Source organism: Penicillium manginii, assembly GCF_028828005.1.
Source record: "Penicillium manginii strain IBT 31320 chromosome Unknown utg000006l:1.0-4164085.0:1.0-4166146.0, whole genome shotgun sequence".
In the NCBI taxonomy this organism is placed as follows: Eukaryota; Fungi; Ascomycota; class Eurotiomycetes; order Eurotiales; family Aspergillaceae; genus Penicillium; species Penicillium manginii.
The window spans coordinates 115,706-132,248 of NW_026643107.1; the positions used below are offsets into that span (position 1 = coordinate 115,706).

General features: G+C 50.2%; 9 protein-coding genes across 9 annotated transcripts; 7 read left to right on the forward strand and 2 right to left on the reverse strand.

Moving 5' to 3' along the window:
- Nucleotides 1-291: 291 nt before the first annotated feature.
- Nucleotides 292-1,400, forward strand: pre8 (proteasome core particle subunit alpha 2; the record flags this gene model as incomplete). The annotated part of the gene is made up of 5 exons (XM_057105101.1): nt 292-335; nt 404-423; nt 525-575; nt 665-1,216; nt 1,282-1,400. The coding sequence occupies 5 exons, from the start codon at nt 292-294 to the stop codon at nt 1,398-1,400; spliced, it is 786 nt and encodes a 261-aa protein (XP_056956550.1).
- An 850-nt stretch (nt 1,401-2,250) lies between these two features.
- On the forward strand, nt 2,251-3,249 carry N7533_008452 (uncharacterized protein; the record flags this gene model as incomplete). The annotated part of the gene is made up of 1 exon (XM_057105102.1): nt 2,251-3,249. The coding sequence occupies one exon, from the start codon at nt 2,251-2,253 to the stop codon at nt 3,247-3,249; it is 999 nt and encodes a 332-aa protein (XP_056956551.1).
- Nucleotides 3,250-3,281: 32 nt separating this feature from the next.
- N7533_008453 (uncharacterized protein) lies at nt 3,282-4,779 on the reverse strand (the record flags this gene model as incomplete). Its single annotated transcript, XM_057105103.1, has 5 exons — nt 3,282-3,536; nt 3,591-4,021; nt 4,223-4,272; nt 4,367-4,515; nt 4,705-4,779. 5 exons carry the CDS (start codon nt 4,777-4,779, stop codon nt 3,282-3,284), a joined length of 960 nt encoding a protein of 319 aa, XP_056956552.1.
- Nucleotides 4,780-4,921: 142 nt separating this feature from the next.
- Nucleotides 4,922-6,185, forward strand: N7533_008454 (MOSC domain protein; the record flags this gene model as incomplete). Its single annotated transcript, XM_057105104.1, has 2 exons — nt 4,922-5,492; nt 5,515-6,185. 2 exons carry the CDS (start codon nt 4,922-4,924, stop codon nt 6,183-6,185), a joined length of 1,242 nt encoding a protein of 413 aa, XP_056956553.1.
- Nucleotides 6,186-6,674: 489 nt separating this feature from the next.
- N7533_008455 (uncharacterized protein) lies at nt 6,675-7,760 on the forward strand (the record flags this gene model as incomplete). Its single annotated transcript, XM_057105105.1, has 4 exons — nt 6,675-6,842; nt 6,901-7,182; nt 7,517-7,624; nt 7,683-7,760. The coding sequence occupies 4 exons, from the start codon at nt 6,675-6,677 to the stop codon at nt 7,758-7,760; spliced, it is 636 nt and encodes a 211-aa protein (XP_056956554.1).
- Nucleotides 7,761-9,609: 1,849 nt separating this feature from the next.
- N7533_008456 (pyridoxal phosphate-dependent transferase) lies at nt 9,610-11,048 on the forward strand (the record flags this gene model as incomplete). Its single annotated transcript, XM_057105106.1, has 3 exons — nt 9,610-10,719; nt 10,797-10,902; nt 10,984-11,048. 3 exons carry the CDS (start codon nt 9,610-9,612, stop codon nt 11,046-11,048), a joined length of 1,281 nt encoding a protein of 426 aa, XP_056956555.1.
- A 549-nt stretch (nt 11,049-11,597) lies between these two features.
- N7533_008457 (protein kinase) lies at nt 11,598-13,162 on the forward strand (the record flags this gene model as incomplete). Its single annotated transcript, XM_057105107.1, has 5 exons — nt 11,598-11,845; nt 11,898-12,229; nt 12,296-12,624; nt 12,684-12,924; nt 12,981-13,162. 5 exons carry the CDS (start codon nt 11,598-11,600, stop codon nt 13,160-13,162), a joined length of 1,332 nt encoding a protein of 443 aa, XP_056956556.1.
- A 728-nt stretch (nt 13,163-13,890) lies between these two features.
- Nucleotides 13,891-14,422, forward strand: N7533_008458 (uncharacterized protein; the record flags this gene model as incomplete). Its single annotated transcript, XM_057105108.1, has 2 exons — nt 13,891-13,986; nt 14,069-14,422. 2 exons carry the CDS (start codon nt 13,891-13,893, stop codon nt 14,420-14,422), a joined length of 450 nt encoding a protein of 149 aa, XP_056956557.1.
- A 144-nt stretch (nt 14,423-14,566) lies between these two features.
- N7533_008459 (nucleobase:cation symporter-2 family protein) lies at nt 14,567-16,504 on the reverse strand (the record flags this gene model as incomplete). The annotated part of the gene is made up of 4 exons (XM_057105109.1): nt 14,567-15,858; nt 15,919-16,098; nt 16,172-16,338; nt 16,413-16,504. The coding sequence occupies 4 exons, from the start codon at nt 16,502-16,504 to the stop codon at nt 14,567-14,569; spliced, it is 1,731 nt and encodes a 576-aa protein (XP_056956558.1).
- Between the last annotated feature and the right edge of the window lie 39 nt (nt 16,505-16,543).

Genomic DNA, 16,543 nt, shown 5'->3' on the forward strand with positions numbered 1-16,543 from the left:
CATTGTCCAAGGGCTAGTGCCACTTCAAGTTCAAGTTTGATTCATAAAGGCTCCGCTAGTTCAATATTCCAAAAGACATAAATTTGACAGTGACTGTCAAGTAATATCCAAATAAAGGGTATAGTGTACTAACTGAAATTGTAACTTGAATATACCTGCCACTGCCAGTATAGATGGTCACGTTACCCGCCCTGCTCTGAGCTCCAAGCTAACGTCACCCGTTCTGCCTACAGCTCCCTTCACCCCCATCTCCTTCCTCCTCTCGTATCGTCTTGACTTCAATTGCACATCATGGCGGACCGATATTCATTCTCCCTGACAACCTTCTCCCCCAGGTATGGCCCTTGCACCATCCCCATCCCCATCCCGCCATTCCTATCTCCGCCCGCTAACCCATCAACAGCGGAAAGCTGGTGCAAATCGGTAAGACAGCTCCTAACCACCGACCACTCGCACCCAACCCATCTATTCCCATCGCCATCCCGAACCTTTCGCCAGGAGATCGTCATCGCTAACCTCATCAGAATATGCGTTGAACGCCGTTAACCAGGGTGTCACAGCCCTGGGCATCAAAGGTATCTATCTACACCTCTCCCTCGCCTTCATCCCCATCACCTACTGACCAAACCCAGCAACCAACGGCATCGTCCTCGCCACCGAAAAGAAATCCTCCTCCCCCTCATCGACCCGCCCTCCCTCTCCAAGATCTCCCTGATCACCCCAGACATCGGGATGGTGTACGCCGGCATGGGCCCCGACTACCGAGTCCTCGTCGACAAGGCGCGCAAGGTCTCGCACACGGGTTACAAGCGGGTGTATAACGAGTACCCGCCCACACGTATACTGGTGCAGGATGTGGCGCGAGTCGTACAGGAGGCGACGCAGTCCGGAGGTGTGCGGCCGTACGGAGTCAGTCTGCTCGTTGCGGGCTGGGACGAGGGCGTCGAGCCCGAAGTTGAGTCCGACGACAAGGAGAAGCCATCCGGCAAGACGGGCGGTATCTTGAAGGGCGGCCCGAGTCTGTACCAGGTCGATCCTAGCGGCAGCTATTATCCGTGGAAGGCGACTGCCATTGGCAAACACGCGACCAGTGCTAAGACCTTCTTGGAGAAGCGCTACACTGAGGGTCTGGAGCTGGAAGATGCGATTCACATTGCGCTTTTGACGCTGAAGGAGACCATTGAGGGAGAGATGAATGGGGACACAATAGAGATTGGTGAGTGCGACTGGACTGAGCGGGACTCAGAGACAAGAAACATTGATGCTAACCGTTGTATTTAGGTATTGTTGGTCCACCGGCAGATCACTTGCTGGGCTACGAGGGAGTGGAGGGTGCGCAAGGCCCGCGGTTCCGAAAGTTGACCAAGGAGCAAATCGAGGACTACCTGACCAATCTATGAGAGACTAGGACGAGATGACTAGACCGAATGACCTGCAACACACCCAGCTTTTCTTACCGTAGTCAAATAGACAAGACAAACCAAACGACTCAAATTCCCCTGCACTGCACTGCTTCACTTTATTGTATGGCCGACCACCGCGGGTGGCAGCGTGTTACTTCCACGCTCAGGCACTTCTGCCACTTCAGGTTCAGCTTCACCTTTACCTTCACCTTCACCTCCTCCACTAGCTTGTGACCGCACCTCACCTCCCCCTGCTCACTACTCATTACTCCCTACTCCCTACTCACTACTCACCCGACTCTACGGTTCCTAAAGCCTAGTCTCAACGCTAGACATCTCGGCTGGGACTTTCCTGTTTCACCCGGAGTTCGCGCTATTCGCTCCAATGGTACCACTCCCACACTATTAAAATTGGCGTCGGATCGACACGCTACCCGGGGTTTTGGCCCCAATCCATACCAATGGGGCGAAGGAGAAATTGAATGTACAGCGAGCCGAGAAAACAAGCCCAGCCCAGATCCCAGTGCTTAGACCATGACTCGATTGCAAAGCCTGGCTAAGCTGCCGCGTTGCGTTGCGTTGCGTTGAATCTTTCTTGCTGAAGACCGGTCTGTACTACAACTCCTCCCTCTCGCATCCTTCCACCGCATCCTTCCACCACTGCTCTTTTCTCTTCTTTTCTACTACCCTCTTTGCTGCATTGGCTCTACCTGCTCTTCTTCACCTACTCCTCCATCATACCACCACTGCCACCAACAAGCAATGTACCTCTACCAAACGGGATGACCAGCTCAACGAGCTACCCAAACCCACACCACCTAAATAAACGGTCCCAATCACCACCACCATGACCGACACAGCGCGAAACCTCATGAACGGTATATCCGGAGCCCTAGCCTCAGAAGGCGACATGCTCCAAATGACACTGGTAACCCTAATCGGCCTATCCTGGTACAACATCGCCGAACTAGTCGTCCTCGTGCCATCCACCTTCCGCCGCTGGCGAGGCCTCTACTTTTGGTCCCTCCTCATATCCGGCATCCTAGGCGTAGTCCCTTACTCAACGGGCTTCCTAATGAAATTCTTCACCCAAGCCGACAGCGTCCTCTCCGTCACCGTCCTGACAATCGGCTGGTGGACAATGGTAACAGGCCAATCAATCGTCCTATACTCACGCCTACACCTCGTCCTCCGCGACGAGCGAATCCTCCGCCGCGTCCTGAGACTCATAGTCGCAAACTTCTTCCTCCTGCACGTCCCGACAACGGTCCTAACCTACGGCGCAAATATAGTCCACGCCGACAATTCGGCCTGGGTAATCGGGTACAACATCATGGAGAAGGTCCAACTAACCGGCTTCACGATCCAAGAAGGCCTGCTCTCAACATTGTACGTCATTGAAACGGTGAAACTCCTCCGTCTCGGCGCAGACGCCGCGACCCGACCAGACAGCCGCTCAATAATGTACGAGCTGATCGGGATAAACTGCGCGATTATGGCGATGGATATGCTGCTGCTTAGTCTTGAGTATGCGAATTTGTACGCGGTGCAGATCACGCTGAAGGGGTTTATCTATTCGCTGAAGCTGAAGCTTGAATTTGCTGTGTTGGGCCGTTTGGTCGATCTGATTCAGGGGTCTAGGCATCCTGTTTCTATCGCTATTGCTGATACGTTTCCGCTTTGTTCGTTCACGAGGCAGACGGATGAGAATGAGGGTGGCATTGAATCTGGTGGGCGGGATGGGGTGGATGGGGAGGCGCAGTGTGTGTCTGTTGCGAAGGATTTTCTTGCTGCGCCGGTTCATGTGACGGTTATTGGGGGAAGAGGTCATCATAGTGTGCCATGATATGATTGAAAGAATGAAATAATACTAGTGTCTTAAGGTTCGGATGTATCCCCATCCTCTTGTGCCTGTCCCTGGTCCTTGCCCTGGCTCTGATGCTCAGCATCACCCACATCCTCACCCTCAGCCTCCAATATCTCATCCCACTGAAACTCCGCCTCAGAGTCCTCATCCTGACTATCAGCAATCTCATCCTCAGCCTTCCTCTTCCGACTCGGCGTATCAATGTCAACCCTCGTCATAATAGGCGACTGCACCTCCCGCCCAGGGCCAACATCATTCAATCCACCCTAAACAACAAAATTAGCACTAAACCTCCTCGCCCTCACTCTCACTATACATACCGCACCAACTTCAAACGAAACAATCATCTCCGGAACCCGAACCGCCAAGCTCCGCCCACCCTTCTTAGTAACCTCGACAAAGCGCGCATCCGGTAAATCCCGATAAACCACCAATCTTGTATGGACGGTCGTTTCCCACGCGCCGCCCGAAAGAATAGGGTGAAGGGTCGCCCGGGGCTGATTTTTGATTTTAGTATGTGTCTGATTCAGCGCGAGGACGGCAATACCGCCAGGATTGCCGCTTGTAGCGAGTCTGGATAAATGCGTGGCGAGGTCACTGGCGACGTTCCATTTTCGATTCAGTAGCCACTGTAGCTGTTGCTTGTCTGATAATTTGCCCGTGGCGAGTTGGTCTTTGAGATCGGCGGCGTTGGGGAAGTAGGCTGGGAAATGGGAGGAGACGGAGTCTATCACGATGAGAGTTGTTCCTTCTGGGGGGGAAGTTGGTTGGTGGTCGGGTTAGTAGGGCGAGGAGGTGGGGGAGTGTTGGGGCTCGGAAGTAGATTATTTTTTGCAGGTCTTCTTCTGGGAGGGAGTGTAGACGGGGGGTTGGGAGCGGTGGGCCCGTGTCTGGATGTGAGGGTGAGTATAAAAGTGTTGTATATGTGTTGTTCTGATGTGATGAGGCCTACCGATCCAGACGACTTTGCCGTCGCGGAGGGCGTGGGATGTCACATTTAGTCTGGAGATGTTAGTATTTGGTTGAGATGAGTTGGGATGTGATAGAGTAATAGGAGATGGAGTGCTTTGATCATGCATTGCAATACAATACTCACGCGAGAGAGGTCTTGCCAGCGCCCGGTGGGCCAAATACCTCAGTGACTTTGCCGCGTAGGATCCCTCCGCAACTCGAGTCCAGGGCCAGAGCCTCATCGAGACGCGTCAATCCGGTGGAAATTGGAGAAACAGTTGATGCATTGAGAGACTGTGATGCAGATATGGAGATGACTGGCCCTGGGGAGTGTCAGTGGGAGTGAATGGGCTGAAGAAAGGAAAGGAGGAAGTCACGAGTGTCTTGCTCGAAGCCGAGAAGGTCCTGATTGAGACTCATCATGAACCATCCACATCCGGTCTCTGTCGCATATTCAATGGATTATCCTGGTCCTTTTGTTACTGTCTGTTCCTGATACTGTTCCTGTTCCTCTTGTTCTTGTCCCCCACTTCCACGGTTGTCGGGGAAAAAAGGCATTGTGGGTCCGCAAGCCCTGCAGAGATCGCCCCGAGTCCGAGCTTTTTATGCCCCAGGGTCTCTGGATTGCTTTAATCTGATCTGATCCGATTGATCTGATTGATCTCATCTGATCTCCTGGAGGAGAGATTCCAGGACAGCCATGGAGGACCTACTCTCTCTCAGTCTTCTTTCCATCCTCCTCCTCTGCTCTCTCCCCCTGTGGTTACTGCTACGCCCTCGGCCGAGTCCCCCTCGAGGATGTCGCCGACTCGGTCTAGCAGATGGAGAGAGCAACCTACACGATGAATTCGACCTCAAATACAGCCAAGGAATCCCAAGAACCCAGCGAGAAGGAGGCCAGCCCTCGTGGCGCGTGAAAGCCTTGTTCACCTACCCACTCAAATCGTGCGGAGGCATCGAACTCTCCCAATCTGATATTGTGCCCACCGGCCTCAAATTCGACCGCCAATTCGTCTTCGCCGAAAATGGCCCAGAAGGATGGAACACCCGCACCCTCCGAAATGCAGGATTCCAACGAATGGCCCTCATCCACCCAGAGATCTGGATTCCATGCCCCTCGGCACCAGACTACCATCCCTCCCTCCCAGAGGTGAAATCGCAAGGCGTGATGTTAATCTCATACCCACGCATCACACCACCCGGTCCAGCCGGTCTCTTCAAGCGAATCGCAATGTCCACCGGGATGATCTCCCCCCCGACATACATTCCGGGTCCCCCTCCACCCACCGGCAGAAAGCATGTCAAACTACCCCCTAACCCCCGTCAAAATCTGGAAAGACAAACCACTAGCCCACAACTACGGCATCCATCTCCCAGCCAAACTACACAAATACCTCGGCTTCGACGCAAAAACAAGCCCACTAACCCTCCTCCGCGCCAACGAAACCCACACTCGCCAAATCTACCGCAACGCCCCCCGCGCCGAAGAAATAGGCTTCCAACCAACAACCGCTTTCGCCGACGCCTACCCAATCCATCTACTAAATATGTCCAGCCACCATGACCTCGCAGCACGGTGCGCGTACGCAATTCCGCGTCTCAGCATCTCGCGCTTCCGCGCAAACATCATCATCCAGGGCCCCGAGGCGTTCGCCGAAGATCACTGGAAAAGACTCGATATCGCGGGCGTGGAGATCCATGCTGCTTGTCGGACTGTACGGTGTCGACTGCCGAATGTGGATCCTGTTACTGGGTTCCGGCATCCGGTGGAGCCGGATCGGGCGTTGAAGTCTTATCGGAAGATTGATGAGGGGGATCGGACGAATGCTTGTCTTGGGATGCAGCTTGTGCCTGCATTGCCGGAGTTTGTGATTCGGGTTGGGGATGAGGTTGGTGTGCTTGAGACGGGGAGTCATCGGTATATCAAGATGTTGGCTCCGGGGGAGGTGGTTGAGGGCGTGTGATTGCGTGGGATGATGTGTATAAAAGTCAACACCTGGGCATGTATAACATGTATTATAGAAGTTCTCCGCTTTTGATTAAGTTTGTATTATTCTCCGATCCCATGCACAGCTGGGCAATTATGATATCAATGTTCTTGAAGATTTGCTATCCTTTTATTAACGTAATTTCCAAGCGAACCGCGCACCCAAGCGAGCCGCGCAGCTAAATACACATAGTAAATGCGCTAAATTACCAGTTCGAGGCTCCTACGAGGCAGCACGGGTCTACGGAAAGATTATGGCCCTCAAAATCGAATGTAACATGCCACCGCCACCACGTTATCTCTCTACTGGCAAAAGATCTGAAACCCCCCCCCTCTTCCCCTTCACCCGAGCGCCGGCCATGTCTCAATATTCCAGTTCTACCTGTTCAACGTCAGTAGAAGGGCCACTGTACAAGCTCCAAAGATCGATCACGGTTGGACAAAGGAGACCTTACTCAGAGTGGGAATGAAAGCCTTTAAAGATGGCCAGGGTCCGCGAACACACAAGAATCGGGAGATCGCTATATTGCAACGGTTGATAGACAAGATCTATTGCCCCGAGGTTGCCAAGGAGTCCCCAGATAAGATTCTCACCCCCAAGGATATTGCTGAAAAGATCAGGGCCCATATCAATGTATGTCCTGTTCCTAAGCCTACGAAAAAGATGATATTTTTACTAACAGCACACTTAGGAACACGGCCCAATGCGGCAGTTTGTCGCTCGGAAAATTCGAGTCTACAAGAGCATTTTTCCAAATAATACGGAACTTGCCCAAATGTGGCATTTTGCCAGAGCTGATGTCCTAACGACAATCGACTTGATTCAAATTTACTTCGATCGGGTTTGGATGATTCTGAAGCTGTGCTACAAGTACCACCTTTTGATAATAACGTCGAGGACGAGAACGACGACGAGCCTTGGCCATGGCATACGCACACTGGCCGACAATGGCGGTGTGCGTATACCATGGCCAGTACGTCCCTGTCCGTCCCTGAAATGGACTCCATGAAATCTCACTGATAAAATCATGCCGATTGAAGAGGTGGAAACTTGACTCCACAAAGCGGTATCTCGGCAGTGGTTTTTCTCACATACATAGAATTCAAATGACAACAGCAAAAACTTGAACGTAGTGCCATCGTCTGGATCATATTGCTCGAGGGCACTGCAAAGGACAATGCCATCCTTTGATGGCGAGTTACATTCAAGTTATTTTTGTGAAAAATGAGTACGATATAATGGATGCGATATGATTTTGAGAACAACCCAGCGGAGTTGACATTGAGTTGTATCATCAACCAAGTTAGATTCTGGAGATCCCGCAGATCGCAGAAAACGACCCAAGACCATCCTCTGAGATACTATGCATTGACATCGAGTTTCCGTTTAGCGCTCGCAAGGTCAAGGAAATCGAGGTATGCGATGTCAAAGAAGAAACCTTGGAAGGCAACTAGACTGTCTAACAAAGTCCAGCATCATCGCGAAATCACCTACAGGGAACACACAGGGAAGAAAGTGGAAGATCTTGTGGTACACCATCCCAGTGGATAAAGTGGAAATTGGGCACTACCAGCCAATTACCGCCTATCGAGCTCTGCCCATAATGATAACAACCGAGACATCGAGCGCACGCTGCTATCTCAAGATTTCTTCCGCCGTACTCTTTTATAAGGTTAGTATATTCTATTGGATATCTATTGAATGTCAGAATAATACTGACTATAGGCAAATATAACAAGCAATTTTCTCTTCATTTGCTACCGAGGAGGACCAACAGACATACCGAGAAACCTGACACCCCAAAATTCGCCGTTGGACCAGCAATTATGGAGGGCGTCGAGACTAGGCTGACTAATATGTTTGCCCTGTTGGGAGACCTCCTTTTGGTCTGGTTGTGCCACAAGGCTACCATTAATTGGGGCGACGCATCTCATGCTCGTGCAATGATGGCTCTAGCCTTGTGGATGTTCAATAGCAAGTGGATCAAGCTACTGGGTCACTATATACTTCTGTCAATCTATTTTGAATTTGACCAAACTTCTACGGATCGATAAGCTTCATATGGCGTGAATTTTCCACGGCCAGGGAACCCTGGAGAAGAATGGATTGGGTCTGAAATTGAGTGCTTCTTTCTCATGCTATTCCGGAGCGCCGTGACGCTATCACGATGCGCCACGTTGACAGGCAGCTTTTTCATGGTGGGTTTTGCACCCCCGACTACTACTAACTATACACAAGGGCTGCCCTGTTCCGTCCTAACTCTCTACAATTTCTTTCCATTCCACTCTACTCGCACCCCTGAAAACTCCCTTACGCCACACTATCGTTTTCTTGAAAGACGCCACGCTCAGTTAAGTCGCATGTTTCATCACCCAGCTTCCAGTCCTCAGCACGAGGGAGACAAATGAACCAGTATGGCGGCAACTGAGTCAGCTACTCCCAGTTAGATGTCTGGCGCCACCGAGCCTCGTACGAGTCTGCGTGTGGTCTGCGGCAGAGTTCTGAGGATCCCTCAGGTTCGCGGTGCTGATGAATCTAGTACTTAGTCCACAATACACACCTTTTGCCATCTCTATGGCTCCCTACTACTACTACGTATCTAGAGTCCTCGGCAGAATACTTGAGATCTGAGAGACAGTTTGAACCACATTTTGTGACGCTACCCCGATCCGGGGACCTGGCATTACTCAGCATCTCCTATGTCTATCGCGGGATTGCAGAATTGAAATATCAACTGATTCGGTTGCGAAAAGTGATTCAAAGTCCTCACCATTCCGTAACTTTGAGTCCCCGAAACTCTTTTTGCAACAACAAGACTCTCCTTTCAAAAGGCCTATTTTGTCAAAATGCTCGCCACCAAGAAGGAAGACATCATTCGCCAAACCGTTGGCGCCCTCAAAGGTGTCGATGAATAACAACACTGGATATTCACGATTAGCAAAACATCATAACCAACAGTCACGCCAGCAGTGAGATATCTGAGCCTATTGATGTTATTGATCCTAATATTACTTGCCGTACCCAGGCAATGTCACCGGACTCCAGTACTGCAGACAACGGCTAGCGACACGCTGAATCAATTGACCCTTGAATTTTAAATTGTCTAGCTTTTTTCAACACCAGCTGCTGCGCTGGGTCTCTCCCCGTCGATGTGGGTCAAGAATTCGGCTAAACCTTGTAATACTTGCCTACGTCGTGCCTCCTTGTTTGGGCGGCAGTTCACGGCTGACCCCGGCTATGGCCGGGTATTGCCAAGAAGCCGGCATCTATAAAAATGACCAATTGCGGGAGAACTCGAACAGAATGTACGCAAAGAAATTAAAAGGTCAAAAGGCCAAAATATTTCGTTTTTCATCTATCTCATCACCTTGGAACTAGCCGCCATCAAATCCGAGTTAACATGGGTTCAATCTCCGAACCACCCCCATCAACCTCCCACTTCACCAACCTCCCCCAGATCCCAACGGACGAACCCTTCGCCGTGAACGCTTCCTACATTAAAGACCCCCACCCGAAAAAAGTAAATCTGGGAATCGGTGTCTACCGCACGAACAAAGGAGACCCATGGCCCCTCCGCGTCGTCGAGGACGCTGAAAAAGCAATCTACCACGTTAAAGACGTCAGTCGACACGAATACCTCAGCATACAAGGGGATCGCGAATTCCTCCGACTAGCAGCAGATCTCGTCTTTGACCTTGAATCCGCACAAAACGGGGCAGATACGCCGCAAAGCAGTCATGCCAGGGTAACATCAATCCAAACCGTCTCAGGAACGGGCGCGAACAGACTAGGAGCAGAATTCCTCACCCGAAACATCTCCCCAGGCAATGTCTGGATTCCAGCACCAACATGGGCAAATCATCACACAATCTGGGACCTGGCCGGTGTACCTAGAAAAGAATACCCATACTACAACGCCCTGACAGGAAAGTTCAATTTTGAAGAAACCCTCCAAACCCTCCGCACGCATTCTTCCAAGAATGATATCCTAGTCCTACATGCCTGCGCGCACAACCCCACGGGCGCAGACCCGAGCCGTGAACAGTGGGAAGGTATTCTCTCAGTTTGTAAAGAAAAGGGTCTCATTCCATTCTTCGATCTGGCATATCAGGGCTTTGCGTCCGGAGACGTGGGCAAGGACGGCTGGGCTATACGCAGATTTTTCGAAGAGGGTGGTATTGAGTTCGTTGTTGCGCAGAGCTTTTCGAAGAACTTTGGCCTTTATGGGCAGAGGGTTGGTGCTTTGCATGTTGTTTCTTCTGCTGCTGCCTGTGGTGCTACGGATGATATTCTCGCTACGCTTTGCCATCTCGTTCGCGGGGAGTATTCTATGGCGCCGAGGGGTGGGGCTGAGATTGTCCGGACTGTTTTGGGAAATAAGGGGCTTCGGGCTAAGTGGGTTGAGGATTTGGATACGATGAGTACGAGAATTCTGTCCATGAGGACGGCTTTGTTTGAGGAGATGGTGGCGCTTGGGACGCCGGGGGATTGGGGGCATATTCTTAAGCAGGTGAGTACCTTCAATTTCCACGGGGCTTTTCTGCTTCTGGGTTTACCTTGGCAAGGGGTTTTGACTGATATATCTAGATTGGGATGTTTACGTACGTTGGGTTGTCAGAGAGTCAGGTCTTTGCTATTCGGGAACGACATCATGTTTATATGCTCAAGTCGGGGCGGATTTCTATTTCTGGATGTGAGTATTCGTACAGGGCTACTAGCTCATGCTCGAAGGAGATTCTTTTGGACTCGAATATTCTTGCTGACAATGATCTAGTGAATGAGAGTAATGTTCGATATGTTGCGATGGCAATCGATGATGTGGTTCGATCGGTTTCTTAGATCGACTTCGGAGGTAGACGCACTTGAAATGTGAGGGAATGGGTCTGTTTACGTTGGTCAAAATGGAGGTTTGTTGTATGAAGGTTTCTATCCGCATAGAGGCTACCTAGGTAGTCTGTTAATTTGGACAGCTTTGGGGGGGTTGTTTGTTTCTACTTCTAGCTAGAACTACCTCGTTGATACCTGGCATCTAAAGTTAGACATATACAGGGCGGGGCTCTTTCCAATGATTCATCACAACTTCTCAAACGAGCAAATGATTTTCAAGCATATTTCGAATTAAAAGGCCTGAAAACAATCCTACAATGACGATCACCCCAGTAATTGCCTTCTTTCTCATTGGGGCTGAAGCTGAGTCATCGACAGGCCAGGCCCCGTGACTGTTTGAGGCTGAAAAGCGAAACGTCAACAACGCTGCAAGAAGTTCCCATTCCATTCCCCCCTAACGTCAATCGACTCCCATGGAACTCATATTTTGATTGCAGAGTCGCATTCGCCTTTCCTAGACCACACGTGTTTTCACTACGAGCCTTTCCAATATACGTGAAAATGTGGCGTTTACGACAAATGCCCAGGCGGGCTTTCGCGACACTGCACAGAGAGCCATTGATCCTCCCTACTCCAAAGCTTATTTCAACACCAGATCTTGTGGACGAAGAGGGACTGCCATGCTATAAAAGCGAACAATACTATCCGGGAAAACCAGGAGACGTCATTGGCGATCGTTTTCAGATTCTGGTCAAAAGAGGTTATAGCAACGGGTCAACAACATGGATGGCTCGTGACCTACGAAATACGTATGTGACCTCCGATGCCATTTAAGAAGAGTTGTGTATTGAATGTTTTTAGGAATTCCGACGGCGAGATCCTCAGGGACTTGAAAATAAATGTCTGCGGGGACCCCAGTGAGAGGGAGCTGGAGATAGAGAAACGTATCGATGAGGCCGGATCGGCGCATCGCGCGCGTAATCTTCTTCGAACAAATCATGAGAACTTTGAAGTCAACAGCCCCCATGGCAAACACATTTGTTTGGCCTATCCACCTCTGGGAGCGCCGCTGTGGCATTTCAAAGCACGATTCGAGAATGAAGTTTTTCCATTCCCGCTCGTTAAGCTATACCTCATGTTTCTATTAGAGGCCCTAGATTGCCTTCATAAAGACTGTGCCATTGTTCATACTGGTAAGTGTTGATTTTGGCTCTCCTTGAAAACTCCACATTCTGGCCTCCCGGGCTCACAACGCGTAGATTTAAAATTAGAGAATATCGTAATGCCATTCGAAGACGACGAAGCGATGTTCGAATTTATCAATCGACAAATCAGTGAGCCAGCAGAATACAAGCTTGACGCCACTGGACAGCAGGTATTCCGCCGCGATAATACTTTTGGACCCCTCAGAGATTCATGGAGACTGAATATGGTCCCACATATCGTTGATTTCTCCTCAGCTCTGCAGCTCCACGGAGAGACTGGACGAGGCATCATGCCAATACAGCCGAGCCAGTACCGAGCACCCGAAGTCACACTTGGCTTTCCTTGGAATAGGAGTGCAGATATTTGGAATCTGGGGACTCTGGTGCGTTCATATCAATTGAAGCTTTACCGCAACAAAAATAATCCCCTAACACTAGCCAGATCTGGGACATGGCCCAGGGAACACATCTTTTTCAACAGGCACAGGATTCTGAGAGAAGGCCTACCGCGAGGGCGCATCTTGCAGAGATGATTGCCTTGCTCGGCATGCCTTCGCTCGAGTTCATCGAAAAATCGCGTTCGACACTGAAGTTCGAGTGGCCACAGGAGATCCGGGTAAATGGCGGTGAATTGGCTCGGAATGCTCATGACATGTTTGGTGGACCATTTTTCGATGGAAATGGTATTTCAATTTTGTAACCTTGGCATATCGGGCCATAACTAATATCTTTTTGATAGGCAAATTCTTACATAAGGATTTGATTCCAGATCGGAGGATCGAGGACTCATTGCCTTTACTGGAAGAGGAAGACAAGAGGGGACTATTGGCGTTCGCGAAGAAGATGCTCACTTGGGACCCAGAGGAACGAGCGACTGCTCGTCAACTGCTGGAGGATCCATTCTTGAAGCTTGAAGAATAACCGAGACATTGCACCGCATGATGAAGAATGTCGAATCTCCGCTCAATGTATAATATGTGCTAATATTCAATAAATCTCAGCTCCAGATGTCTTCCAAGTTGCGATGGCCTGATTTTACGCAATTAATATCCGGATCTATTCCACCGTGTGGATCTTCATCATTGTCCAACCAAAGTGAATCCTGGAACGACGGGACGTTGAAGAAAGCACAGAAGGGAATCCCACCGGGACTTTTCCGCTTCTTGCATAAATTAATGACATAGATGTCTCAGATGAGGAGCGCTAAGAACTCTTGATGGGGGTTGTGGAGTGGAGACTGACGCCGATCGGTAGTTAAACCCTGGTCTTATCTGATTGATGATCGGGGGGGCCCGACATTCTGATGGCACTCGACCACATTGAATTATTGAAGATTGATATGCGCGCGATGTTATGATTCAAATAAGAATTCAGACGCCCTTGAATAGCCATTTGGCTCGAAAAAAGTCCCACTGTCTGGTGTTCCGAATGTTCGTTACGATCTGCGCCCCAACGGGGGCTCTGCTAGACCGGGAAACGGCTGCGTGAAATAGAGACTTGGCAAAAATCCCTCTCTGAAACAGGTAGACCCAGTTGAATGAGTATTGGACGTTGCCACTGTGTTCGGGGATATAAATTGATCAAAGGGTATCTTTCAAGTTCAAACATCGTCCTTTTTTAACTTGCTCTTCTCTTAAATTCGATTCATCATGCGTTTCTCCCCCGTCGCAATCCTGTGCTCCATGTTCGCAGTGTCTAGCCTTGCTAGCCCTGTTGAATCTTCGACCCTGAGTGTCGCAACCGAGGTTTGTCCATGAGATGCGAATATGGGCTCAACGGGGAAGCCAGTCTAGTAATTTATATCCATTTTCCAGATTGCAATCAAAGCGATGCTATATCCTCTGCGACAACAGTAAACCGTACGGTTCGAGATCGATTGAGAAGCGCGAAGCAGTGGAGACCAAGTATGAGGCTTTGTTCAAAATTGCCACGCCCTGTTGCATCAATTGCGATAACCCCTACGCCCGATGTGGCTCAAGCTCGAGTGAAAGGCGCGAGGACGTTGATAGAGATCACGAAGCTTTGTTCGGAAGCGTTAAGTGGAATGATGATGTCAGCTCTCCGCAGTGGCCCAGCAAGCGCTGCTGTATACTGTGCGATGACCCCTACGCCCGATGTGGCTCGAACGACAAGCGTGAACTGGTCTCCACCCTGGAAGAGGCTGTTGGGGGTACGAACTAATATTTCCCAATACTATCGACGAACCAGAGAGAAATTTGGTAGAAATATTGTGGCATTATGAAATAAAATGAGCGCATCATCGTGTTAAATTATAAGCATTACATGATCCAGATCATTCAGCAGTGAAGTAAAAACAGTAACAAATTATAGACCGCTCTCTATCTTCGAAGTGCCATGCGAAGGACCAGGCTCAACCCGACCATCCTCAGACTCGTTGGCGGTGTAAACCTCAGCGTCGTGATCATCTGGCTCCTCCGGGATAATCAGATTGAGAATAACGCCGAGAATAGCTGTGACAGCAAAGCCATTCTCCATGACTAGGTTGACAGCATTGAGGAGACCCTCAAGAGCATGGTTATTGCCCGAATAAGAGAAGAAATAAGTCCACCATTCAGGGACAAGAGTGATTCCCATTCCAAGAGAGAAGCTGGCAGTGATGATGAATCGGTTGCGGCGCGTGAAGTCAATGGTTGAAATGATTCTAATACCCGAGATGGCGACGGAGCTGAACAGGAACGCAGTCATTCCACCAAGAACAGCCTTGGGGATTGAAACCAGCGCAGCAGCGAATTTGGAGAAGACTCCCATGACAACCAGGAAGAAGCAGCAACAGAATCCGGCAGTTCGGTTCGCGCATTTTGTCAGAGCAATGACACCGTTATTCTGGGCAAATACAGACATGGGACTGATGGTCATCAGACCAGCCAGTAAACATGTCAATCCGTTGCCCAGAACACCACCCTGAATGCGAGAGTCAAATGTAGGACCCTCGACCTCTAGACGGGAGACATCACAGGTCGCCGTGATATCACCAATGGACTCCATCATGATGACAATATAAAGCGCGAGAAGTGGCAGGATTAGAGGTGGATAGATGGTGAGTGGGAAGGTGTGCACCCATGCAAAAGACACCACAGGTGCAGCAGTAATGCCAGAATCTTCGAAGTAATTGCAAGCAGCAGCGACAATCGATCCAACCAGCAGACCGACAACAACGGAGCAGCTCTTGAGGATGGGTGGACCAAAGCGCTCACACAAGATAATAGTAGCAAAAACCAAGAAGCCCAGTCCGATGAACTGAGGACTTCCCCACATCAATGCATGGGGTGCATCAGCGCTGGGACACATGGCTCGCGGCGAAGGACCACATCCAGAGCCACCAGCCCAATCTTGCATGGCAGATTTGATGAGGGAAGCACCTATCAGAAGAACTGTAGGTCCGGTGACCAGGGGAGGAAAAACTTTAGCGAGAATCCGGCTACTCATGAAAGAGAGACCAATCTCAAGCAGGGCACAGAGGCAGGAAGTGCCCAGGAGAGCTCCGTAGCCTTGGGGGCAGGCCAGCTTATTGCCATTCGCGTCGGTAGGGCAGTATCCAGAAGCATACATCTGCTTGAAGGCGCCCTGAGCGACAGTAATAGTGGAGAAGGAGGTTCCTATACACCATTAGACATTTTTATGCAATGCAAGTTTCGATTGCGGCGCTTAGAACATACCAACGACCGACAGCAGGCCCGTGCCGACGTAGTATTTTGTGCCATAAACGTGGAAGCGAGTCATCTGCACAGCAGACAGAAGGCCCGAGACAACCAACGAAGTTGATACAAGATATTGGTAGAGCTCGTCTCCGAAATTAACGCCACTTGAACCACCCAACATAATCGGGGGTGAAATAACTACCGATAATCAGCTTTGTTCGCCTGACTCGCTTGGTTCAAGGTCAATTCGACGCCACTGAGCATAACTCACCACCAGCCAACATTGCAAGCGCATGTTGTAATCCCAGAATGAGGGCTAGAACCACGGGCACGCGATCGTCGAGGCCGAAAAATGGGGCGGATTTGCGGACTTGCTTGGTGAAGGGGATTCGCGGGGTAAAAAGGTAGCCATAGTCGTAATCGCCGAGAAGGCCCTCTCTATGCGAAGAATGTATTTAGTAAAGCTCAGAGAGACAGCGGAAAGTCCCTGCCAGTTTTGAGGGTATAGCTACCTTGTGGTAAAAGTTTTCACGAGACGTCTTGCCTTGTCGGCGACAGTCCGTTTGGTCGAGCGATCAGGTCCGATCTGGTCGGGTCCATCCATATTGTAATGATGCGAAGGAGTTCTTGATCTGGATCCAAA